Here is a 27,590-nt window from a genome sequence, read left to right on the forward strand (position 1 = left end):
GCTGGGTAAAAGGTTATGTTACGTTCTAAAACTGATTTGTTAACATTTGACTCAATGTGACAACAGTTGCTGCTTATGTTAAATGGTATATCAAATTTGATCAAGCCACACACATAGTCCTGATGAAGTAAGTTAGCTTGAGTAAATAATCAATAAATACTGTGATTTAGTACATATTATATTATGCTCATTTATTCAGATATTTAATGTTATGTCTGCCAGCTTTTAATGACATTAAGATGTTAAAAATTTCTATATAACAAGATTTAAAATTTTCATTTAAAAGGATATGTAACTTCTCCGCATTAAAATGTCTTAAAATGAATAAACCTATGTTATATATTTTGTTAAGTTGTGTATTTACATTATCCCAAATGTTTCCAGCAATGTTCAAACCTAAATATGTAACTTTAATCGAGGTAATGGTCAGTTTTCCCTTTGCGCATGTTTCAGCGTCTGCCACAAGTGTCAAAATTGGCTTATTATCCAGTTTTTTTTACAACACACTTTTAGTTTTTGGTAGTTTTTAACTATATACTTTTACCAGATGAAGGATTTTATCCATTGGACTTCTGGATCTTAAGTTATCAGAGAAACTCTGATTCTTATTATGAAACTGTTTTATTTAGTTTTTTTTTTTACCAGATTTAATCTGTTTGTTTTTGAGAGGAGAAGACCTTTGCAGATGATTTGGTAATTTTCTTTAAAATAGTGGAGTAATGGCGTCCTGAGCAGATAACGAAGCCACGCCCACTCTGTGTGTGTTGTTCTGTTTTGCGCGCGCTTGTTAGTGCACGTGAGTTGCTCCTGCTAAATCATTGGCTCTCCTGACACACAGAGACCGCCCACTCATAAGATGACGCGGTGACAAGCAATATCACACCCGAAGTCGTGATGTATCCTCACATTCAGTTCATCATTTTCATCATCTGGCTGGTCAACACAAATAATTCCGTGACTGGACTGTTGCTAAGCAACACATAAACATTTACCTGACCGCGCACTAGCTTTGCTACACTGTGTTCACGTTACCTCAGGTGTGTCCTACAGAGGTAATGACCGTTAATGTAACGCAAATGAACGGTTAAACACCCGTAAAGCGGAGTGATACATGTTGTACTCATCAAATCAAATTACTTGGTCAGGACTAACTTCTGTAAAGTACATTATGCAGCGGTCAGGTGGAAACGACCCTACACAATTTCTTCCACGGAAAAAACCGCGGTTTTCCGCCTAAAATGAGGTTCGACAAAGAAAGAAATAAGACGCAGAGCACCGGGGGACACGGGGACTACCAGATCAAATCCCGCTCTGCCGGTCCACCTTCCAAACATCCACGAAGTTTATTAACGTGTTTACCGGCTCCTGGTGTCACTCCTGATGCCGGGCGTGAAGGCCAAGGCTGGGTGTCTCTCCCAGTCGGACCGTGGAGCTAATACTGCTCGTTTTACCAAGATGGAGAACTCAGCTGGACTCAGAACTGACTTTTCTTCACATCCACGTGAGTACCTTGATGGCTACATGTCTGTTTTCATTAGTGATCGGCTAAAGGAGGCATGCTAACGTTAGCTAACTTGCTGTTGTTGTGGCTACTGATGTTGTGAATTTGTTCGGCAAATGTTGCTATCGCTAGCTGGCTAGCTGTTAGCATTGCTGTGGAGCATATAGCGGCGATGCTAGCCTGGGCTAATTGTTGTGGCTGTGTTGTTATTTTAGTGGTTCTCTTGTACACAGATTAACTTCATACAGCTGTGCTTTGTTGTGTGTGTTTAATGGCCGCTCTCACTGGGTTTCGTAACACCTTGCTGACAACAAGATTTTTCCGATTTGGTAACTGAAACGCGGATAACTCGGGTGTGACGTCATTCCCACCACCGACTTCCGAGGTAAATGGAACGCACCATTAGTGGCAGTAATGGAGTACTGCAGGAACATACTGTTTTACCTGGGCTATCAAATGGCCCGTTTTACAGTTTGTTCAGTCGATCTATCATTAGATTTAAACACATAAAAGACCAAATAAGCACAAATTAGGCAGTAAATAAAAATGATGCAGGAGCCTTTTCTGAAGGAGAAAGTTATGTCTCTTCTCACGGCAAATTTGCGAAGTGGGCATGTACAGTATCCGTGTGTAACTGCATTATAAGACCACTAAAGGGTTCAAACTCTTTGGACTTTTGAAGCCTAAAAATGTCGTAATGAATCTTCATCAGTCCTATTTTTATCCAGTTTACTGTGTCACACTTAATGGCTACTGTTACTAGCACATTCCCATAGACCTTCCATTGTTATTCCCATGATGAAGATGATGGCCACAGCTGGGTCTTGTGAGAAATTGTGACACTTCTTTCAAAATCTTAATTTTTGTCCACAACTAGAATGAGTTTCTTCACCATTAATTTGAGGATATCGGGAAAACAACTATAAAAAACAACTGTAATAATTTGTCATTTATCTGCTTTTGTGTGTATAAAGTAAAATAAAAGTGAAACAATATTTTAATAACATTGAGCTGTTGTCCAGTATTATTTTGAGTGATCATCACCAAATGTTTGTATATTTTCATAGACAGTCATTTTCCATGTATTTTGGGTTCCTCTCGCTTTATAGTTTTTGACAAAATATTGACAAAATGAGAAGTCAGACAGTTTAAAAGCTGCTAATTGTAGGAAAGGTGAATACAGAGAGGGTCTGCCAAAAGACAAAAAAAAAGAACCTGGAAACCAAAGGGTTAATGCATATAACCAAATATTGATTCAACTTTTCATGTGCGAAAGGAAGAATATTATTTCTTCTTTCACAAATTTCATAAACGTGCTTTAATTTGTCATCCTTGCCGGAACCTAAAGTATAATTGTGTTATTCTTTGTATTGTATAATGCAGTGAGTGAGCTGGCAAAATCACAGATACTTGAGATAAGTCTGGTCGTGATTACATCTTCCTTCTGATTTTCATGTTGCTGCATGTAGGATTTTCAAACAGGGCCTTGAGAATCTTAACGGGTGACTAAAAAGGAGCCTGCAGCATCACAGGAGCTTCGTGTGATCGATGTTTTCAAGAACAGCATATTTCTCCCCTCAGATTGTCGAAGCACATCACGTACCACTTGGCTGGAGAGGACATAAAAGAATTTTATGGAAAGTAAAACCCGTCTACGTGGTCTTCAGTGGTAACACGAGGTTTATACAAGCTCCTGCTGTCCACAGAAAGTCTATGCTCCGTGCTTAATGCAAAATACACTGGAAGTATTAGGTTTATTTATCGCCAAGTAAGAGCCTCCGTCTGAGACTGTGGATATCAAGAACTGAGTTAATGACTGCTGAAAAAAAATAATTCACACAACTCAGAAGCTGTAATTACCTGAGTAAGTGCTGTGCATAGAGCAAAGATCCAGAGTGCCACCAGGTTCTCATTAAGCCAGTCCTTTACCCGCTCGTAGCACGGCTGTGGAGACACACACACAGAATGAGCAAACATTAGCAGACGAATGTAAACTCACCACTTTGATGTCCAGTGTTATATACAATAGAAAGATGTACAATTTACAGTGAGTCTCTTCCTTTAGTAAAAAACTAGAAAATGTCCCCTGTGGCAACAACCTTATCTCCTCCTCCTCCTCCTCCTCCTCCTCCTCCTCCTCCTCCTCTGACCTAATATTCTTTGGGAAAAGTTTTCCCAGAATTGAAGTAAGTCCCCGCCGTCCTTGTTTCCCTTCAGCTGTACAAACAGGAGAAATGTGAATACCAGAACAGCACATGCACCGGAGGCATCATTTAGACATGAGAATGGGCTGAATTTTTCATGTCTGACATTGTTTGAATGCATTCTGAAGGTAACTCAATAAAAAAAGAAAAAAGAAAATTCTCCGCCCGCTTACTTCTTCCCTATTTTTTTTTATATGTCACTAGCACATTTTCACCACCTACAGTACATTTCAAAATCTCCTTTGAAACTCTGGAAAATGCCCCTGAGCCCAGCAGTGCCCAGCAGACAGAGAGAAAAGAGAGATAATTATTATTAATAGGGGGAACAGAGCAATGTCCTTCTGGGACTAGGGTGTAAGCAAATAATAAAACGGAAATGAATCCTGAAAGCAAAGAAAGAAGCTTTCGAAGAACAGTTGAATGCTGACATTAAAAGTGATAGGAGTCACATTTGGCATGTTGTTCCTCAACCTCATACATTTGAAAGATATGTGTGCCAAATTGTGTGTTTGATTGTGTTAGTTACATTTGAGAAAAGACTGTCTGACAGACTGTAGTACAGGGAAAGGTGCTATCATAACAGGCTACACTGCTGCTATAATTAAATTATTCATTTCTGCAGACATGCCTTCCCGATTGTGCTATTTTTTAAATCTCCTTACATCAAGAAGCTGAGTCAGAGCCAGGGAAACCAAACACGCTCCACTCTGTATTTCACTGCTGCTCGGAACGTCAGGAAACCCAAAAATATATTTTCTTTAGCACAAGGTGAAATAATTCTAGGCTGGATCAATATGGAAAGTCATGCTGTAAGCCAAATTTAGGACGTCTTTGGTGTTATTTATCAAACTGCTGCCCAAAGGCAACCCTCCTGGCCCACAGAGCTGCATCTGAAAATATATAAATTCAGATTGTTCTTGTTTGACGTCCACTGTAAACTCTCAGAAGACCAGGGGAAACAAATAACCTGCTCAGCCACTTGCAGCACAGGGATGGTGCTATATTAACAACAAAATAGTTCTATGCAACAAAATAATGAAATCTTAAAGTGGTTTTAATTATATTATACAGTAAACATACTTTACGCTGTTTGAACTGTCATTTTTATAGTGATGGTCTCTTTGTTTCCATCCACAGGCGCTAAACTGTTGCAGTTACAGAAGTAGTGCACTCATGGCCTTCAAACATTTGCAGGCTTTCAAACTGTGAGTGCATTTGTGTGTGTTGTTTTTGTCCGTCTCATTTAGAGCTTGTTTCTGTTCATAAGACCATGAAGAGCTCTTTTTTTTTTTCTTTGTATTTGAAGAAATGATTCTGACACAGTGCCCGAGTCCACGATCACTCGGCTGTCAATGACATGAGCCTCGAAAATCTAAATCAAATGCAAAGGATCAGGCTTTATTCCACTTCTCTTCATTACAAAACTGTATAGTGAAAAGCAACATGTGAGGCATTTATATGATTTAGATGTAGTCTATATAATGAAAGTCGTGACATTATTGCTGAAAATAACTCTAGTGAGGTGCTGCAAAGATATTGTACAGCACCAAGATCACAGACCTTCCCATTTATTCAACTGCGACATTGTTTATGCGTGGGTGGGCGGAGTGAATCTTCTTGTTACTATCATAGACTGTAAATAAAGATTGACGTGAGGTCACCCAAAGGTTTTTCTGAAGAGTGGTTTTGACGTCACAGTGAGCTGTTGCCATCTTGGCGGTGCCTGACTCCGCCCTCTTACTCTCGGCTAATCCAACAATGGACGAAGAGGTGGGGCATGTGTGGAGCTGAGACTTCGGTGCATGCCAATTGGTGGTAACCACCCGTCACTCAAAGAGGCCACGCCCTCGATTATACATAACTTTAGCCTTAATAAAATGTAAACAGGTGAGTTATATAAACAGGTGTCATGAAGGAGGAAATCAGCTCTAGACCAAAACAGTTTTTGTACCAGGCTGTAAACATGTTTATTTCTGCTGTAAAGTTGGACATTTTAACATGGGAGTCTATGGGGACTGACTCACTGTTGGAGCCAGACTCTAGTGGTCGTTAGAGGAACTGCAGCTTCTGGTTCTTCGTTGTTCATGTTTCAGCCTCGGAGGTTGATGCTTCGTTACTACAAACTAAATCTTGGCATGGTGGTTCTTTGATTATGTTGACCAACCAAACGGGAAGGTGAACCCAAAGAAACCTGATACAGGTCACTAGAGAGTGGAAAAGAAGCTGACTTAACTTAAAGCTGATTAATTCCATCCAACGAGAGTTGAAATGCTTTTCTTTCAATTGAATTTGGGTAAAGCGTTGAAATGCATGTTAAAATTAGGTTCCCCTCTATGTTTTCATTTTCATTGGAAGATTGTCCTGGAGGCTGTTAACATTTGAATATCAATATTAATTCACCCTGTGTTTAGTTTCTTCACTGACGGACTAAAATGAGAAGATTGTGTCAATCAAAGCACGACTTTGGGAGGAGCAGCGATGTGTGACAAGATGGAGAGAGAGAGAGAGAGAGAGAGAGGGTGATGGAGATGAGAGAGGAAGAGCAGGTACGCAAAAAAACAGGAAATATAAGTAAGATGAAATGTCTTCACTTAAGGCAATGCATGCTCATTTTTATTTCCGCTTCCCAGGCAGTTTTTATGTCGGAGAATTTCACTTGTTTCAAGCTTATTTAAATGTTTTGCCTATTTTAAGTAATATTTCCCCCATTTCATCACTTCTCTTTTCTTGTTTTCTTGTTTTTGAGAGCTTAGTTTTAAAGTGTTCACAACAGGATTAGCATTATGTCCCTAACAAAAACTAAATGACCTGATCACATTCAAACAATGAGCATCTTATTACCACAGAGATACATGTTCTTTGGTAATTACAATGGAAGCTTTCGGCACAAACCTATATGGTATTATTGTATAAATACATTATTGTTTAAAACACATTTTGCTTATGTTCATCTACTTTTTGAGACACACTCCCATAATTTCAATGCTTTTAAAGTTATTGTTATCTAATTCTTTCCCTCCAAACATCTTGAAATGCACATAGATAGATAGATCAGGGAAATCTACATTTTTCAGAGAGCATGCCCTCGAGCTCCCTAGCAGCCCAGGTTTTGAATTATTTCTTGGTGTTTCTAAAACCCTGCATATGGACATGAACAACATAAACCTGCCGGTGTCCTTGAATGGCTTAATATACTTTTTTTTTGTTGCTTTGAGCCCAAAAGAGAAACGCCTGGATCAAACCGGCCGTTACTGACATACTATAGGTATTGTGAGGAATACTTTTGAAAGCAAGTACAGAGTACATATTTTAAATTGAAGGCATTACTGGAAGAGAGAACTGCTGTGCTTCAATGTGAACTACAGGAACCGAATCCTTGATCTGCAGGACAAACATTAATCAAAATACAAAACCAGCCAGATTAATTTTGTTGTCGAAACGTCTGTCACACTAGAAAGGCTGAGGGAATTCGGAGGTCTACGTGAAGGCCAACAAGCTGTCACCTGAAGGAGGTAATGCATAATTTTGAAAAATCTTTCAATGGTTTTTGTGGAAGCTGGTCTCAGGAAAAAGTAATGAAAGGACATTTTAAAAGGTTATGTCTTTCATTCCTAAAATTGAAAAAATTGCAAACGGCTGCAGCTTGACCACAGCTTGGCCTTTCCACTGCTGAGGGGACAAATTAAATCCAGTCGTAAACAATTGGAGTAAGAGGATTGTAGTGTATTTAGAGATGAAAGGCTGACCCCGATGCCATCATATTTAAGATCTGGCCTTTGCAAGTTTTTACTGACGATTTGCTTTATTTACTAAACTGAAGAGTGAGATTCGGTGTACGTGTGCTGTCAGATGAGGCTCACACTTACAGAAATAACTTGGGTTTCATACGGTTTTAAACACAAAATTTTAGTCATCCAACAAGGTAGGAGTGACATTAATGCCACACTTGATGTGGAGCTTTATAATCTGTGACTGTTTCTACAGGCAACATCTGGCATGTTTGATATGATTTTTGAAATGGGCCCATTTACCATTTTGCTGCAACAACCTAATAACATCAGAGGCTACACAGAAATCGTCATTACGGTTCATCAGCTTCACTTGTTATGATGCGCGCTGATTGCTGTGGCACTGCCGGGTGACAGAAGTCAACTACTCATTGTGTTAAGTGGCCCCCAACATTTGTTAGTCCTTTACGATAACAATGTGTCGACCTCAAAACCGCTATTTAATTTCACCACTCCTCCCATCACATTTTATTTTTATCTTTCATGCTGGTGCCTCCAAATAATATGGCAATTATCAGCTTTTGCAGTTGGCAGAGCTGATCAGCAGCTGTTGTGTAGGTCTGCTGAGTTACACCAGAATTTAAATATTAAACAAGCAGAAAAGGCATCTCTACAGGGCTTTTATAATGAGCCAGGGTGAAATATTATTTTATTTACATGCACTGTAAACATCATACAGGAACGCAACTGTTTTCTCCGTCAATCTAGAAATTGAGTTAATTTCAAGTTAATTCAAAAATTTTCAGATTACTTCAGATGTTTAAACAGTCAAAGTTCTTCTAATTTAAAGTCTTTTGACTTGAAATGAGGAGGTGAAAACTTGCTGTGTAATATACAGTATGTTCAATTAAGTCGTGGCTGTTTCGTTTTAAAATAATAAGCACAGTATTGAATTAAGTCCCTACCCAGTGCATTAAAAAACTAACAATAATTTAACAAGGTCACTGGGAGCAGCCTTGCACCTCAAATAGAAGATGCTTAAGTGAATTTTATTCCAATATTTAATGTCCTCGAGACCAAAGACCAAAAGTAAAACCCTGAGGGATCCCACAGGAAATGGTGGATTGAGGATGAGACCGTACCCACCAGTGCAGGTGTCTCTGACTGAAACAGCCACCCCACTTTCAGCATGAGAGCGGTGTGGTCTACTTTGTCAAAGGGTGATTGAAACACGGGAGGAAGTTCGCGATTTGATGCATCAGCTGCCAAGAGGAAGTCATTAGTTAAGATGGCTGATTCTGTCAGATGGAGCTCAGCCTCTGAAACCAGACTGGAAGATTCAAAGATGGTTCTGAAGCTGGAAAGACAGCAGTGCAATAAAAACCGTTTTCTCCAGGAGACACGGGAAGAAAGGGAATTTTGAAGAGAGAGTCTCTTGTTGTTCAGGACTGAGAAAAGAAAAGTAGGGGCTGTACTATTGTACTTGAAAGAAAGAGGTCAGTTGCCAGATTTCCCGCTCAAGCTTGATTTAATGTGTGAAGGAACAAATCGTGTTAATGACGAGTGTATAGTGTGTTAGTGTCAAGAAAACAGGTGGGCGGCTTCATGTGCGACAGTTTCCTTCAGTTCAGAAATGTTAATGATGCTGTAGTAAGGAGTTTTCCAGGGTGATGAATAGGTCACAAGTAGGTGGAGTAATTTAAGTTCTGAATGAGTGAGTGATTAATACCATCTGTCCCTACATTTTATATCAACACACCCGTTATGTTACATGTGCGTGTGCGTGTCCACCCCAGTGTTACATACTCATTAAGACAAAGCTGCAAAAACGATGCAGCTTGTACTGCGTTTCTGTTTTGATGGATGCAGATCCTCTGCGCACCGTGTTCACCTTTTTCACCTGCACGCTTCCACTCACAGACATGCAACCGCTTTTAGCAGATCGGGCTGTTTTCAGACATGACACTAAGTGCCAACCCCTTTTCATCTGGTTTGGCAGCAGCAAAGACGTGTAACTTGTTGGCTTTGCCCTGAGTCTACGTGGCCTATTAATAGTCTAAGAGATGTGAAGAGACTTGAAGAGGTGCACCACAGGTGTAACACCTATAAGCCTTTTTTTTTTTTTTACCTCCTGCTTTCTTAAGCTAACATAACAATTCAAAACAGCAACTCTGCACTTTGCACCACTGCTATGAATTAAAAATACAACACCAATTATACATTAGTAACACCAGCAGTCAAGGCTCTCAGGACAGTAGTGATTAATTCAGTATCAGTAATTATGAATACAAATCTGTCAGATTTGTAAGTTGTTTTTTTAATAGGTAACTGGCTACTTTAACAAAATCTTTGTTGAGTATTGTAGCTGAAGGAGTTGAGGTCAAGTGAGGAACTGCCTTTACCTCACAATTACCTCATCTTGACTTTAAACACTACATTTAAATGAAGTATGACCAACACTGAGCCGACCTCACCCGACTCGCATCTTCTCTTCTTTGTTTTTCCATTTTTGAATCTGCACCTGAGATGATATTGGTAGACCTTAACCGAAATAGAGAATGAACTTAACATTATGTTTAATTATGTGCTACAAAATATGTACTAAATGATATGTACCACATAATGTGAGTGTGTTTGTGCCCCCACTTCCCAACTGATTGACCGACTGCTCGCTGCTCCCCACCCATCTGATTTACTGTTTACAAAAAAATAAAATCAGTGGCAGATTTACCTCTCACACAATGTGGGAGACAAAAGGAGGATTCTTATTTTTAGCTGACAGCTGTCAAATTAGCTGGGTGACATGTCACTAGCAGATTCATTAAGCTAATGTTAGCTCCACAACATGTCTCAACAGGAGTGTCTGAAAACCAATCGACTTGACAGTTGTTCATAAAAAGGTACTTAACAATCAACGTGATCACTTACATGATATGATGCTAAACGACAGGCTAAATCTGTGTCCCCATTTTAAAAAAAATATTGCACATGCGCCAGATAAAAACATGGAAAACATGGAAATTAAGAAACAGCAACAATAAATAGCATTAAAAATAATAAAAATGAATAAAATAAAAATAATAACTCCAGTATTAAAAGAATCGGGACAAACTATAAGATCAGACTGTCGGTTCATGCTAACATAACCCAGTCTGGTATTAGCTTATACTTGGACAAGGAAGATTGGTTGTCTTGTTTTGCATCTGGTTTTTTGTCCATTGATTAAAAATATCTGATTAATTCAAATATTGTAGGAATACTTTGATTGTCCTGCCAGAACTCACCGCCGTCCACCATGTTCCTGGGTTGTCCAGGCCACAGTTGTCGCTGTACTCCAGGCAGCAGGAGTCTGGCACACGGGTGGTGTTGTAAACCTCAAACCAGTCTGTGTGGTTGGTGACTCCACAGCAGCGAAACTGCGCCAGAGGAAAACAATACATCAAGAGAGTCTGATCTGTTATTATTGTCCCAGCTGAAATCCTGATGCATGATAACAAATAAACATCCTTCTCTTATGGAAGCGATTCACCGGCCAAAATAATTCATATGTGCTGAACTCTCGCGGATATTGAGCTACAGCCCCTTTTGTATAGGCTACAATCCACATCTCATTTGTCTCACTGCCCCTAAAATTATTTTCTAACTCTCCTGCTCCGTTTTATCTACATCGCCTCCCTTTGTGATTGGAATAGATTTTTGATAAGGGATCGTGGCTTTCCCCACAATTCAATTCATCAGTTGTATTTCATGGAAAGATAAAGTGCCCCTGATGTTTTGCTCATTCAGTGGACTTTAATTCCACACAGGAACAATGCTGCCGGTGCCGCTCCCCACACCACACTGCGTGCCCAGAATAGGGGATTGTGTATTAATTCAAAACTTGCTCATCACTTAAAACAGTGGATCAAATTTATGTGCAATTTATCATGAAGTACAGAAATATTCAAATGACCAGAAATCGTCCGAAGCAGCCTATAGTTTTAAAGTTGCACAGTCAGAAATATTCAAATGTTAGCACCTCAGAAAGTTAACAGCCAGTCGGGTGTGTGACCATTACTGATTTATTGTACTGACATTTGGCGCCTTGTTGAATGTTTTTACAGCTTCTTCTCATGTATGTAGATCCTCTCCTATTCCATAAGAAGCCATTAATAATATTCAGGGTGAACTTTGCTACGGGGACATCTGCTGTATTATCTATTCAGTGACTCAGCATGTATGAAGGAGGCTTGGGAGGCAGAACGGTGACAGAATGAGAGCTGCCTTTTAATGGTCTTCATCTCAGCCAGACTCAGACTTTATGGAGCCCCATACATTCACACGGCACCGCTGATCTGACAAGGAGAAAGGTGCACATTCACGCTGGCACACAAGAACATTTTTTAAAACGGTGGCTCATCCAGGCAGATTCTCCTCGTGGTATCATCCAGTACGCAAGAAAAAAAACCCCAAAAAACAAGTCTGCACATTAACACCCACACATGCCGACACGCACACATTTGCATATATTATTCGCATAGCAGTGTCATCATTTTTATGCCTTTTTCAGTCGCATACATCATGGCCACACATTAACGCCATATGCCTTCCAGACACTAGATGTATGCATGCAAACAGACGAGAGCCAAACATTCAGCGTGTACCGCACATTTGCTAATGGAACAAAACGACGAGCCGTAACGCCGAGACTGTGACGTGAACAAGGTCCAAAGAGCCCCGAAGTCTCCGATCTATCATTTGATGCCTCCCAAAGGCGTTCGCCAGCAGCGGCATCCGTCCTCTGCAATCCTTAATTCCAAATCTCTGCTTCTCACATTGTGTTTCCTTTGCAGCGAAATTCAAAGAAAAATATACAGTATATAAATAATACAAAGGAAAAAGAACATCAAAGTGAGAGCTGGAAACAAAGATTACCTCAGAGAGTCTATGGTGTTTGCATTAATCTCTCTGACAGCGTTTTACCACAGCATTTAAACCAGAGAGGCTTTGCGTGTTTGTCGGTAGAGGCCTTTCAGACTGATGCCATTTTGTTCTGGATTGCCAGTAGTTTTCTTTTTTTTATCAGCCTGATTGTAAATGTCCAGATTCCATTAACTACAAAAAGGATTGCTGTGTTTTATTCAAATTTTACACGGAACGGAAAAAATGTAAAATCAAATGGCCCTTCAACATTTGACTACTCCCTTTTAATTTAATGCGATTACAATGCGACAAAATGGTGAAACCTTGCCAATAGCAAAAGTAAGCACTGTCGCAATGAATAATGCAGTGGTAATGTCATGTATCTCAGCTTGTGACAAGGTATTTTGCATGACTTGACTTGCTAAATGGCATTGAAGTTAATATTGAATGGGCTGCGGTGCTCACAACAGACTCATGACTTCAACAAACTGTGACTGGGAGAAACAAAAAAGTTCTGGACTTTGCGTCGTAAATATCTTCCAACTTGTGTTTTAGACCCCCCCCCCCCCCGTGATGTCATGTCTTACATCAGTTTGTACTATCATCCAGGCGTTGGTCAAACCCACGTTGCCCTCTGTGCCGAAGAGCTGGAGCCCCTTCTTCAGATCCCTCTGGGCGTAGTGATCAATCTGAGGAGACGGGACAGGAAAGATGATTTAATGAATTACATTGATTAATTTAAGGTTTACATGTTGATCAGCTGGGCAGCGCATCTCTCTGTAAATAATAACCATTGTACAAATAGCATTTTATATTTGGTCTACAGGGTCCAGGGAGATGAGGACCGGCCCTGCCCTTCTGTATCATTTTATTTACCCAGGGTGTTTTATTATTCAGTTGAGAGGGGAAGTTCAGTGTCATTAAAAACAGACACGTTTTCCTGTCTACGGCAAAAATGTTCCGAATATCTAAAGATATATTGTGGAAGATTGCTGTATTAGAGAAGCACACTGTATTCACAAAAGAAAGAAATTTCAGAGCCTTTATCTCATCATCATGAGAAAAGGTTAAGGTGGTGATCAATCATTGCCATTTGAGAAGACAGAGGGATTATGGCCCTACCTCATTTAATTTACCTTTTATTTCCTTTTTGGTTTGAGACAGTTGGAGATATTAATGTCACTGAGTAATGTGGATGGTATTATCACGATGAGAAGGGTTTTTTTTTTTTGTCTCTCCTTTATATCTACATGATGAATATGAGCTAAAATAGTTTGAAAAATAAGATCCACATATTTATATAACTATTTCAGAAAACTTTTACAAGAAACAGGGAGTATAAAGTCACCGGGGATCCAGTGAGTTACACACAATTTATTGTAGCTTAGCTGGACTAGCTTTTAACAGTTCTTCTTGCTGTGTACCATTGGATGTGGTGAACACTGAATCACTGAAGCACCTTGATACTGAAGAAATCTTAAAAACCTGATGATTCTCAGGTGAGTTCTGAAGTGTTCCAGTTCCTGTCCCATTAGTTGAAATCAGCGGTTCACAAGGCCGATCACTGTGATAAGCCAATCACAGCCAAGCTGGTTAAAGAGTCAAGAGACAGACGCTGAATCGACAAGAGATTTCCCTCTTCAAACAAAAGAGAAAAATTGAGCTTCGCCTGCTTTCGGTTCAACCCTGAATGTTCGATCTTTATCATTGAAATTAAAAGCGAACGTATTATTTGGCCTCCATATTGTTACAGGGTCGGATGTGGGGCGCAACTTCTTTGCCTTGAGTTGGAAAAGGTTGGGAACCACTGGTGTAAAATATGTCTCATCATTACGAGATCAGGATCTTGTTACTATCAGGTTGTTTCTTGTAATTATGAGATAGTAAGTCATAATTATGAGATAAGTTCAGTCATTCTTTTTGTTTGAGAATGCAGTGCACTTCTGTAGTTGCATGTGAGCACGCTAGTTTCCATGGCAGACCAGTAGTTTACATAGTGGAGTTTCAAGGTCGTGTGGCGGACCACATCCTAAACACAAGGTTTTATGGGTAGAAGAAAGTAGACACTGAAACCTGGCTGCAGCAGTAAATGCACTGAGAGACACTGCGGCCTGTACTGTTGTTCAATCCACTTTGCTGAACTTAAAGTTACTGATTTTGCTTTGACTGAACCAACACACTGCAGGACGATGAGCGGCTGAGCTGCTGTCCTATAAACAGGCCACATGCAGATCCATGTGGGTTTAGTTCAGAAGCTCTGCTTCAGCACCGTCAACCTAAACAAACAAGATAAAAACATTTAACAAAATCAGCTTTTCCCGTAAGCTTCGAGTCAAAGACACAGTCACAATGATAAACAGGCTTAAATTCACTGAACCCCTCTGCAGTTAATGAACCTAAAATATAATCATTTAAAATTAACGGCACAGTCGGAGAGCATGGGCGATATATACGAACAGCAAACAAAACTCCAAACCCACACACACATTCACAAGCCAGTCATCCTTGTTTACAGTCAGACGGTCAATCTCATCAGACATCAATCACATTGATCCCCACTGACCTCGCTTTCTCCTACGCTGCAGCCTTTTAGCCTGTGGAGTGCTGCAGGCACCAAACACCTTGTTAAATCTGCCTTCATACTCTTCATACACATTAAATGTGGAAAAATGGGTTTCTGCATACATTTAGTGATGATTCTTAACGTTACACTAAATGTATTAGAGGATTTAGAGGTGAAGTTGTTACCTGACAAAGTCTTCCAACAAATTTCGATCAATGTATCGGACATTCCCGTGAGACAAAATTCAGTTAAGCTAGGCAGCAAATGTGTGATTAGTTTGGTTCAACACACCACTTCCTGGACTGTTATCGGTCTTTACTTCAAATTTGTAATGTAGAAACATAGTGGATATATTCTGCAAACATCTGCTTTCTCTTTAACTACCCACTTAAATGAGTTTGTGGAGTTTCTGGTCACCATTAGAAACCTGTTTTGTATGAATGTCATACACATGCATGAGCACATAGCAGTGTAATACAAATGCATGCCAAAGCTTACACAATATTCCCCTAATAGACAGCTGGACATGGCAACTTGCCAATAATTGTAGATAATAGATGTCGTGCATCTGAACACGACCCAGCCAGTGATCATGTTTGCCATTGCAGCGTAATTGGAAAAACAATGCGATAGGTTATACTATACTACTTCACATTGTTCCGTGTTTGAGCCATTTTTATTGTTCATAAAAATAAAGTCGCAGATTTAAGAGGAAGCGTTCTTTTCCCACAATCTGTGACGGAGGAACTCATGAAGGAAATAGTACGACAGGTAATTTCAGCCTACATGAGAGTATATGTATTTAAGGCCTTATTACGTGTTTATTTGAGGTCATTAACGCGCCTGCAGGTCTGAGTTGCTGTGTGAAGCAATTTTTATCATCCTACTGTCTGGAGAGCACAAAGTGTCCCGGGGCAAGATAAACCATGTGTTCAGCTTATATTCTATTCACTATAATTACATTCAACACTTACATTTGCACAGGCGCTATTCTCTAATATTACAGAGCGGATATCACTATGCCAGACTGCTGAACTTACAATGAAACAAAGAGGGGCTCATAATGTAGACGGACAATAAATCGGCTGAATGTGAATAGACAATAGAGGAAAATGACACCGAAAGGATGTTTTAAAGAAACCAAGGAACAGGCTGAATTAGCATGAAGAGGTTATGACAGAAACACATGCAGACATGATGACAATCTGTCCTCGTCTCATCTTTTTTTTGTCCTTTTTTATAAATATGTTTTCACAACAAACCACAGCGACAGTTTCATATTTTCACTCAAAACAACAGCGCTGTGAAAATCTGCTCAATAAAACTGCCAGGCACAATTTTGTGGGGGTGTGGTGACTGTGTATACTAACATGAAGGTTGCATCCCTGCGATTATTTTATTTTCCCCAAAAGAATTACAATCTTCTCATAAAAGTAAAGAACAGAAAGGCACCGTGACGCTTTGAGATGACGGCGTACTCTTCGCACATTTATTCCCAGTTGTCAGCCCAGTTTGTAATCGTATACGGTGCCTATTGGTAAACAATGGCACACCATGATGAACCTCTGAACCCTTAGTGATACTTGATCTGCAGCTGTTGCCATGGGGAACAACACTGACGATCAACGAAGCAAACTCTTACCCTATGTTTTGGTGGGGTACTGTTTTCACATCTATGTTTTTTGAGGCTTTACTGTTGCAGTTGTGCTAACAGCTGGGGTTTTACGTCTTCCATTTTCAGCATCTCAGCTGATGCTTCCTCATCCGACAAGTGAACTTTCTTGATTGCCTCTGATAAAAACCGTACTGAGAGAGCAAAAGTAAAAACCTTTTCAGTTTAACATTTTACCTTCGGAGAGCACAATTGACCCCTGTCCAGAATGTCCTAGTTCTGAAAGTAAAGTAACAAAAGACCTCCTAGAAAATAAATTTGTATTCAACCAATTTGCAACAGTAATACATTTCATGGGGATCGCAATATTTTCTTTCCTTTTCCCCCTCTGGCTTTTGTCGGACCAAACGGACCTTTTCATGACAGTAGCAGCAGCAAATCTCTCTTATATTCAGGTCCTGTCTTTTGTGCTGCCTGTCTTTGCTGTGCTGAAAGTCTCTGTCCTGCATCTTGCTGCACTCTTCCTGGACACCCTCACCTTTCTGCACTCCTTCCTGGACACCCTCACCTTTCTGCACTCCTTCCTGGACACTCTCACCTTTCTGCACTCCTTCCTGGCGGAAGAAGCTTTAGGATTATTCCTTTGAACCGACAGTAAACGCATCAAATGTACAGTATATAGAAAAAATATCTAAAAGAACTTTTGCAAAGATAAATCGCTGAAATATGAACTGACAATGGCACAACAATGCAGATTCCTGTATTTTCCCGCCTCAACATGCCGTCTCAAACGTCTCAGACTCGTTCACACAGAACCCTAAACCTTGATTAACAGGAAGGAAAAGCAATAACTAAAAAGGCAGAGCAGAATTAAGTAATATGTGTATTTATTTCTACTCCTACCTCTTAACACTTAGGGAAAAGGACTTGAAGTAATTTTCTGCTTTTTTCAACTGCTTGACAAGCCCACGAAAGTGACGGGAATCATAGATGCAACAGCTGGTAGTCAACCTAGTTTCTGCAGACAACACTGCAGCAACGAGACGAATGCAACCAGGCAACATCCGACCCTCTGAGGAACAGGACTCAGTCCTGACATGTAAGGAGAGATCTCAGGTGTCTTTTAGCTTGAACTGGTCGAGCACTGATTGCCTTGATTGGCCCGACTTGAGTCTTGCCACTGACTCAAATTAGATGTTGCATTAAAATCTGTAAACACAAAAAAATCATACTTTCGATGCCTCAAAGAGACAAAGATAAAAGAGAATTCTGAATGAAAAGACAAATGACACAGAATGTAATTTCTTGCAACAAAAAAAAAAGAACTTTTGATTTGAAATAGACTGGTGTTATCAGCTACTGCATGGCATCACCCCTTTGGCACAAGGCAGTGTGCAAGCTATCCCCAAAAGGGAGGCCTTATGTTCCATTTGAGTGGACGGCATAAAGACGTGAGTCTTCTTTTAGTTGTGCAAATAAAAAACAAAAAAGAGCGAGGAAAAAAAACTTTTTATTCAAATGTAAGTAGGTCATTAGTAAAGAGTGACTTGTGGAAGCGCACAAGCAGACTGTGCATAAGCCACAGCTGTACTTTTAGCTCAGTATTGATGTTGTCCTCGGGACTTCAGTCGCCCTTTAACTACACCAGACGAGTCGAAGATGGGCCATCAATTATTTATATGGCAGGGATACAAGGAGAGATAAGAGATGTATATGGAGGGGAGAGGAGAGGAGAGACAGAGATGTGGATTTGAAGAAGAGAAGAGAGATGGAGGTGGGGAAGAGAGTGGGTGCAGGGAAGAAAAAAGGAAATGGGGGGAAAAGAGGGACAGGATGAGCCGGACGGTGATGAAGGGCAGAATATGTAAAAGCAACACACTGTGGGAAGGATGAATGACTACTGGACTCTCAATGTGAAGAAAGAAAGAAAGGGAGCTTTCCATCTGTGACAGCCCAGGAGAAAGGACATTATGTCAGGAAGAAACATAAGAAATGGATTTTAGAGGAGAGGAAATAATGAGAGGAAAAATGCCTCAATTTACTTGCTCCCTCCAAATAGTGGAGATCCATTACCTGTGACACAAATGTAGGAGGAAGACAGAAGCGGAGATACAGTAATGTAGACAAAGGTATTAAAAAGAGAGGGAAGAACTGTGATCTTATTCCCTGTGGATTTGATCTCACATAATGATTTCACTATAAGATGCCAGACTGCATAAAACATGCTCTGCTTCAGCTCCTACAATGACGCTAAGTGATTTCTAAAATAAAAAAAAAAGAAAGTAGGATTTCAACATTATTGATTCATAGCTTCAATTGCTGCCTTGAAGTTTGGAATTCATTACTGCGATGCTGACAGCTTTGTGCTGCAGGATAATCCCAAATTAAGGGGTAAATTAAATGTGTGATTTTAAAAGTCATGTTTCAGTCTCTTCAGATATGTGTGATCTGGTCATCCAGTTGTCTCTGTATTCGCTCAATGCACCTAAATGTCCCACTGGGCTTCAGCCCCCCCCCCCCACCAACAGGCGCCTGCACTCACTTGGCAAGGGCTGGTTTCCTGATAATACTTTCATTTTATCCTTCCTCCGAGGGGGAGGTCGGATTACATTCCCTGGACTGCCAACCAATTTGGACCAAAGTGAAAGTTTGTCAAGGGCATTTATTTTGACTGCAGACATACTACACATGTCTGACGATCTGCGCTTTATTTCTCCTGACTTGTGGTATGAGCCTAAATCTTCAGAAGTGTTGCACTGTATTTCAAGAAGGAGTTATAGGGGAATGCCACCCTTCTGAAGAATCCACATGTTATTCCTGTGCCTCAGGACAAATTGGTCAATACTTTTGAACTTAGACATCTCTCCTCTAAAGCTAGAGACTCCCGAACTCAAGAACTAACCCTTAAATCTGTAAAGTGGGATGTGGAAGTCTGGCAGTGCTCCTTGGATAATGAATGGGGCATTTCAAGGCTTCTGTCTCCGATTTGCAATTTTGTCCCGGGGCAGGGCAATGACAGACATAAATTATTAAGAATGTGTAGCATTTCCCTTTAAGTGACTATTCTCGGTCCTTAGCTGGGGCAAATCAATTACAATCCCAGCTCTTTTCTGTCCTCGGCTTGTAATCAGTTCCTGATTAACACTTGGCAAACCATGTGAGTAGACAATCAATGCCACTAACAGGAGGAAAGCAGTGGACTAGCACAACCGAGGCAATAAAGGATGATACTTGGAACGGTGTTAATCAAGGTGGTAGTAAACTGAAGGATTTTAGACAAGATGTTGGACAATAGCAGAAGGTCGAGGCTCATTAACTCTTGACTCATCAGAAACATTCAAGTTTTTACACGTTTATAAAAACTTGAAATTCAGCACAGAGATCCTTGTGTTTTCATGGCCCGTTCTTCACGTTGACGCTTCAAACAAAGAAATGCTGAAATGAAGTATAAAAATATTTTGATGCATAACTGAAATACTCTGCTAGCCTTTTGTCTGTAGCTGTTGACAACAACAGGTGCTGGTCTCTATTTTATTTTATTTTTGCCATTTCTCTGAGGTTTTATTACCTTTTATCTGCTGCTTTACCTTCACTGTAGTTCAGTCAGCCAAGTAATGTGTGATACTTATGTACATACAGAATATGCACAGTCTAGTCCTCACAACCAAACATCAAGAAGGTAGTGAGGAGTTCTGATAGAAAAAAAGATAATCACTTCCCTCCTATGGGGCCGCAGACTCGGGGTCTACAGGTGAATACTGGAGTGGAGGGAAGGTTTTTAAAATGCTGTTTGAGCAGCAGCATGGCGAGCGGCGTGGCAGCTAAAGAGAGATTCTTATTCATCACTGAATACCATGAAGGCGGCCTCCTATTGGTCTCAAATTCTATATTTCTCTTACTATCAACAAAACCCATAAAAAGGCCAAAACCCAACCAACAGGTATCATCTGTGGAGCCAAAACCTGATGGATGTTATTCCTCTGAACCATGGACCTAAATAGTTGTGTGGAAATGATTAAAAAAGACACATAAATAAATCCACACTGTTCCACTGGGTTACATTTTCTCTCATTACAATGAATGTGGGCATTATAGTTTAATTTGAGTGAATCCCACATGCACCATGTGGAGTCTGTAAATACTCACTCGTGCACCGAATGTGTATTAATGTGCAATGAAAATAGTCTCCAACAAATACTGTACAACACTGTTCGCTCTTGTGTGAGAGTTGTTTGCTAAACACTGGGATTTTACGTGATTATACTTCCTCTTTAAATGCAATGAAACTATACATGTGTGAGCCATTTTGAAAGGTTTATGTCTTCAGTAGGAACCAGTGGAATTAAGGCTAAGAGCCACTAACAGGGTTTATTGCCTATTTATTGCTTCCAAACTGTCAAATATAAGAATTTTGACTGTAAAAATGATCAGAATCAGCCACCACAGACGTTACCGTGGTGTCGTTGATGGCAGCTACTGCCCTGAACAGAAGTTAGTCATATCCCCACCTCCAGAACAATATATCTTTATCTTGTTTTCAAACTGAGCTCCAAAAGTTGTTTACTAATGGGAAAGTGTGAACTTTGTATTTTGTATGACTGTCAGATTCTCACTCACAGTGATGGATTTCCTTTTCCAACTCAATTAAGAGTCTTCAAAGAGAATGGTTTTGTGTGGGTTTTGGAATTAAACTGGGTGGCAGTAAGCTGCTCAAATTTGCCAAAACCAATTTATATTTAACAAAAGTGAATCTGGAAAAAGTTTTAATAACGTCACACGTAACCAGCCAGACTCAACAAATTTCACTTTTTCAACACAAACCAAATGGTGAAGTCATTTCATTCAAAGCAGCCCAATAAATTTATTTAAACTTTATTTCCATTGTCATTTTTACTGCAGACGTCAAACTCCCAGCCTGTAAACACCCCCCCCCCCCCCCCCCGCTGCATGTTTCTATTTTTATTTAGTTCATTTTCTAAAAAAGACTTTAGATTTGAACATCGCTCTGAAATAATAAAAAGTAGTGAATTGCAGATGTACTGTGTGTGCAATATTATCATTAAGTGGGTCTCAATAGAAGTTATTGTTATTTAAAAGTGAAATATGTAATTTTCTGCCACTAGAGGTTTCTCAATCAAAACACTAACAACAGATGGAGTTTGGCGATGCTGTGGAGTAGTGTGATGAAGTAGTTGTTGTCTTCCTGGTTTGGATAGCTTGTGTCAGGTCTCCTCCGCTCCAAAATAAACAGACCAGTTGATTAAATGTTGTAAAAACACTGAATGAAGAAGTTCAACGTTAAAAATCAGTTTCTTCAGCGCAGTACTGACACATGACTCATAGGAGATATGACGCGAAACCAACCTTTACATGATTAAACTTAATTCTCTAGGCTTGAAAATTGATGGAAACATTTTACCAACACAACTCAGCAAAATATATAACATAGGTCTGGTCGTTTTTGACATTTTAATGTGGAAATATTACTTATTACAGGGATTCTTCTTATTTTTTAAATCTACTTCATTACTTCATTGTGTGTCCAATCTTCTGGAACAAAACCTGTGCCTTTGCCTGTATATATTATGTTTTGTTGACACATGAATTATTTAAACATCAAATATTAATGCACTAAATAATTAAACTGTAATCTGCGGGCTGTTAACGAAGTGATTGGGGTTCAGGTTCTCCCTGTGTCTGGCTGATGTAATGTTTTAATGTCTATTCAGATGTGTTTGTAGGAGTGCTCCGGTTTGATCCCACCTGCAGATCTTCACTCTGCTGTATATTACCTCATAAAGATCGAGAACTTTGACTGATTGCAATTTAAATAACTTTATAATTACAGTCTTTTGCTCAACATTAACTGCAGCACAGCAACTCCTCATCCCCTTGTCACATATATTCCAAGGCTCTACAAACAAATGTCTTGTCTGTTTACTCATCGTCTCAATTTGTCTCCCATATTAACATTGCCCTGATGTGGGTGTATTTTAGTGATGTAATTAGCCAAGGGTGTTTATCTAATTGCATTTTTTCCAGTCTACATGAAATGAGAATTTCTCAGGCTTGAAATGCATTCAGACAGGGGTGCTGCATTGTGATATCTTGACAAGCTAAAATGTTTTGACGGCTGATGCTGGAACAGTAATGATGTGTAAAAAGTGGAGCTATCGCGCTTGAAATGGGATTTCAGTGGGGGGTGGGGGGGTCCTCACGTGTCGGTTGTAGATGTATGATGCTTGTCATTTGCTTTACTGGCTGCACTTCACCTGCATTTGAAGAAGTCTATTCACAAGCGGATGTTTTTTCAGTTTTCCTCTCGTCACCAAATTGTTTTTACAATTTTCCACGTTAAGTCTTAACAAAAGTGGAACAGGGCCAAGAACAGGAGACAGTGATGTGAGCGGGAGACTGACGTCAGAAACAGACCCCGGCTCTCAGGAGAAATGATGCATGTCAACAGAATTTACCCTGAGACATTTCCTCTCTGGGTTTTAGTTTCAAACACACTGACAGGATGAAACTAGATGATTCACGCAGCAGCAAAACAGACCTTTTGTGAGGGCAGGTCCTTGTTCAGATAAGCATGAAAGATCACTTCAGGTTAAATATTAAGTTAATACACTCTTTATTTGTATTGCTCTTTTGCCCCAGATACATCACACACAAACGAACAACAGCAGTAATTCTCTTTTTCCACCAAAATTAGCAGGTAAACCCTCTAATAAAAGCCGATTGACCCCTTTCCACTGCCAGTGGAGTTTGCCTTTCTGTTCGGACTGAGGACACATCACATGCACCTATAGAGCGCGCACACACACACACACACACACACAGTCGCAGTGGAACAACAGTGAGCTGCTAGCCGCCGTGCAAACTGATAAAACAGATCTGTCGTGTCTCATGCTCAGGTTGTCGGCCTCCATGTGAGTCGCTCCGGTGATTGTGTGTTTTTGAAACTTATTTGGAGGCTGCCGCTTCCCTCTTTCATCCTGTAGCGCAGAGTAGTTGCATTTCTGTTTTTCTTGTAAAGCACTTTGTAACTAACAGAAGCCTGATGTTGGGGTTTTTTGACCAGTGGAAAAGGAGCTTAAAATAACATGAAACTTATTGGCAACCCCCCTCCCCCTCCCCATCCCATCCCATTACCCAATGTCCTCCATATAATCTTTGCAGGACACAAGGAACCACAATTTAGCAACAAATAGATATGATGATCACAGCAACTCCCTGATTCTGTCTGCCATCATCTGCCAAGTGGAAATTAGAGGCAGCTCCAGCCCCGCGCTCCCTCGCAGCTGACAGCTCCAAAACCAATTATATGTTAATCCACTGAGCTTTTTGTTACTGTATGTGTTAAGTTTCCATCATAAAGCCAGCATCTTTTTGGCAGCGGTGATGCCCGTTAGGAGAATACCTTTCTTCAAACATGTTAATTTTAATGAGGAGTTATCATGTAAGAGTAGCACAGTGGGAGAGCATGGCACAGTTGCATCCAGTAGCTCCATCAGACAGAGGAGCACAAACTTCGCCCTGAAAAAAAGCCTCACATCTTTGCATTCCCATTACTGCTCATGTGAGAACCTGTAAGTCCACCTGAGCACTATCCAAACCAATTTAATTTAATTTGATATATAAAGCACCTCTAAAAACAACACTGTTGACCAAAGTGCTGTACAATAACAATAAAATACAAAAAAGACTTGTGTAAAAACAACAACAGTTAACCAATAAAAAGGCAACATCTCAGAGCGTCAGAAGCCGAGGAGAAGAGGTGTGTTTTAGGAAGAGATTTACAGACAGGAAGGGAAGAGGCCTAACATCTAAAGGCAACTCGTCCCAGAGTTTGGGATCAGCAGCTGCAAATGCCAGATCCCCTCTGAGTTTCAACCTGGTTTTCAGGGCGACTAAGAACAGCTGATCAGCAGACCTGAGAGATCGTGAGGGTACATTAGGTCGAAGCAGGTCAGAGAGATAGGATGGAGCAAGACCATTCAGGGATTTATAGGTGAACAGAAGAATTTTGAAATTGATTCTGAGGCTCACAGGGAGCCAATGGAGGGAGGCTAGATATATCTGAAATGAACCTGCTGATGATCTTTGTCTTTAGAAGCAATGACAGTCTCATCCCAGTCAAGTGCATCCTCTCCAGTGCAGTGCTTAAATCCATATGTATCATGGAGAGAGCTTTGTAGGAAGTAATCTGGAAAAGTGAATATAAAACCTCTATATATACTGTATATATATGCGTCATAAGTTGTTTACAACACACTTGTTGTAGCTGTGAGCAGACATAGTGTTTTCAACAGTCACCTGTAACTGAGGTACAAACAGTTCATGAATAATTTAAAACACAACAGAGAGGCAGAAGAGAATCCATACTCTCTGTGTGAGGCTTTGTGCTAAATGCTAACATGCCCACAGTAACAATGCGACATACTGATGTTTATCAAGTGTGATGTTTACAGCTGAGCCTGGTGGGAATGTCATCAGCTTTGCAGGTATGTGGTCATAAACCAAAGTGCTGAACAAATAAAAAATGTGACCTGTTGATGGCACCAGAGGAAAAGTTCAAATTCATAGCAGTCTAGTATCAAGTAGTTACTGAGACATTTCACTCAAAACCTCAAATGTCAGCCTCATGTTGGTGATAGAGAAAACGTCAGGGCATCAAAATGTGTAGGAAACATCCTCTGGAGAGCGTGAGTGACAGAACAACATTTCAAGGGAATCCATCAGATAGTTCTCAGCAAGTGAGGAAGTATTAAAATAAGTTTTATAAGGACAATTAAATATGTATTATCTGTTTATTCACCAGTTACCCAGATGATTTACAGGAGTTATAGCTGTTGACAAGCACAGTAATCAACAGTTTAAAAAGCCCTTATCTCTACTTACAACTACATCATGCAGTTTTATAGTGTGTCTTCTAGACCATTAATTAACTGTTAATTAACTATACACTGATAATAAATGTTAAGTAAAGGGGGTTAAAACGAAGTGTTACTGATTTTTAATAGCAGCATTTTAACGTTTTAGAGATGATAACATCAGACTGAGACTCATGGCCACTACACCTGCTGTTGTGGATGTTGTAAAAGCCGTGATTCATTTTAACTGCCCCGTTACCCTTGAGGTTAGTGGATGAGGTCTTTTGGGGATCCAGTCTGACCATAGCTCTCACGACTTCTTTTTTACAGCGGCATTACCTCACCTTGACACGTCCCAAAGCACACAAGCAGATAGGAAATCACCCCCACGCTGCCCCATGACAGGAACCTCATTCACCCGCCGACCGCTGAGCAGCAGAGGAAATGCCTCATGCCGCATTGACCTAAAAACCACCATCATGTAGAGGTGAGGGCTCTACACCCCTCCTCTCTCATACACACACACACACACACACACACACACACACACACACACACACACACACACACACACAGCTACACTGTTGGGACACTCTGGAAATGATTCGCTCTTTATGGTCATTTGTTGAGCTTTTTTTGTGTCACAGTGAGTGTGAGCAGTAAAAGAGGGTTATTCAGTCTCCGAGCAGATTTGAGACGACATGAGTGATATACACAGTTTCATGTCAGAGAAGTGATGAGGAAATACCAGGGTGAAGACCAAGTTTTTTTTTTTTTTTTTTGAGTACTGACGTGTTACTCTGAAGAATTTCTTTATTTTACAGGTTCTGTATTTTCCACAACATTTAATTCCTCATACTTTTCCAAATGATGCAGTTTTCAGCTGTAAATTACAAGGATATTTGCAAGAAAGAAACTGAAGAATATGGTACTAAATATAATTGCATGTGAGTTTTTAAGAAGAAAATTGGAAACTGTCGTAGGAGAGTGAAAGAATAGTTAATAAACCGACATCAATGTCCATCTGGTATAATTTGTAGATCACTTTATTCTACAGGTCTGGTCTGTGGGAATTAGGTAGAAAAATGTTTAAGTATAACTGCTGGGGGCGTGGACAGGCTGTGTTTTAATTGATGATCCTCATTTGAAAAACAAACCCCAACCTAAACGATATGGAATAAAACATTACTGGCTTAAAATGTGACCAAGCATTCGATGCCAACTAGGTCTCGACTCAAATCCCACTTGCACCAACAACTGAAAGAAAAAACCTCTTAGGGATGAAATGTTCTGGTAAACAAATTGTTGTGTAGCAGTGTAATTTGGAGAATGGTGCAGAAGCACATTCAGACTCGGTGTCATTTGAAAGTCTTTGATACTCCTGCCAATATAACACCTGAGTATTAGTACCAATCGCAAAATGATATCATACTTTAAAGAATACAAAGTCCATTTAGCACTAAAAACAAACAAGCAAACAAAAATAAATAAACAAGTAACTAAATAACAAAATTGTGGATTTGACATAGGTGAAATAAACTTCATATTTAATTTAGTTTAACTGTAAAAAATAAATAAATTACTAATTAAAAAAACAAGAACTTTGCCTCAGTGGATTCAGTCTAATTATAAACTTAGGAGGAAAAAAATGATTAATTAGAGATTTAAACTGTTAAGTTGATCTAATGCATCTGGGACCACCAAGTGACCAGGATAGGCCCACCTGCAACACAGGTAAACTGAACAACCAATGGCATTAATGTGCATTTCTTGATCCAGTTAGTTGTTCAGCCATATGTAATGTTCTCATATTGGATCAGGATGATTATCCAAATATCTATTAGATTCATCTCATATTATTATATATTTAGTTGTGCCTTACATTATTTATTTTGTTTACCAGAAACATAAAGCTAAAATTCAAAGTTCACTTTGACTTGAACTTTGCAGCTGAATAAACGATGAGTCCAGGTTCTGGTTATTTAGTAGCTGCTCTGGAGCTTTCGGTCTCATCATATGATTTTTCTGGACACTTTAAGGAATTTATTCAAATGTTCAGTTGCTGCCTGAGAATCTGTGGTGACAGGCTTCTTTCTACACTTGCCATTTTCTAGCATTCAACAAAAAATAAGAAATCTATCTTAGAGACTCTGGTTTCTCCACATGAAATACCCTGAATAGATTATAATACAATACAACCAAAAGAC

The 27,590-nt window shown here is 39.8% G+C and overlaps 1 protein-coding gene and 1 long non-coding RNA gene across 4 annotated transcripts in view; one reads left to right on the top strand and one right to left on the bottom strand.

Moving 5' to 3' along the window:
* The window catches only part of tspan4a (tetraspanin 4a), a 126,836-nt gene that overhangs the window by 1,057 nt on the left and 98,189 nt on the right, over nucleotides 1–27,590 (bottom strand). For all 3 annotated transcript variants that reach the window (XM_056373294.1, XM_056373287.1, XM_056373278.1), the window contains 3 exons: nucleotides 12,923–13,024; nucleotides 10,718–10,849; nucleotides 3,362–3,445 (listed from right to left, as the gene is read on the bottom strand). In XM_056373294.1, coding sequence (XP_056229269.1) covers nucleotides 3,362–3,445; nucleotides 10,718–10,849; nucleotides 12,923–13,024 — 318 coding nt within the window. The remainder of the gene's footprint in view (nucleotides 1–3,361; nucleotides 3,446–10,717; nucleotides 10,850–12,922; nucleotides 13,025–27,590) is intronic.
* Nucleotides 494–27,383, top strand: LOC130167362 (uncharacterized). The gene is made up of 4 exons (XR_008827285.1): nucleotides 494–1,501; nucleotides 4,843–4,910; nucleotides 6,117–6,251; nucleotides 25,714–27,383. It is a non-coding gene; the product is annotated as an uncharacterized LOC130167362 (long non-coding RNA).

This window comes from Seriola aureovittata, chromosome 1 (genome assembly GCF_021018895.1).
Source record: "Seriola aureovittata isolate HTS-2021-v1 ecotype China chromosome 1, ASM2101889v1, whole genome shotgun sequence".
NCBI lineage: Eukaryota > Metazoa > Chordata > Actinopteri > Carangiformes > Carangidae > Seriola > Seriola aureovittata.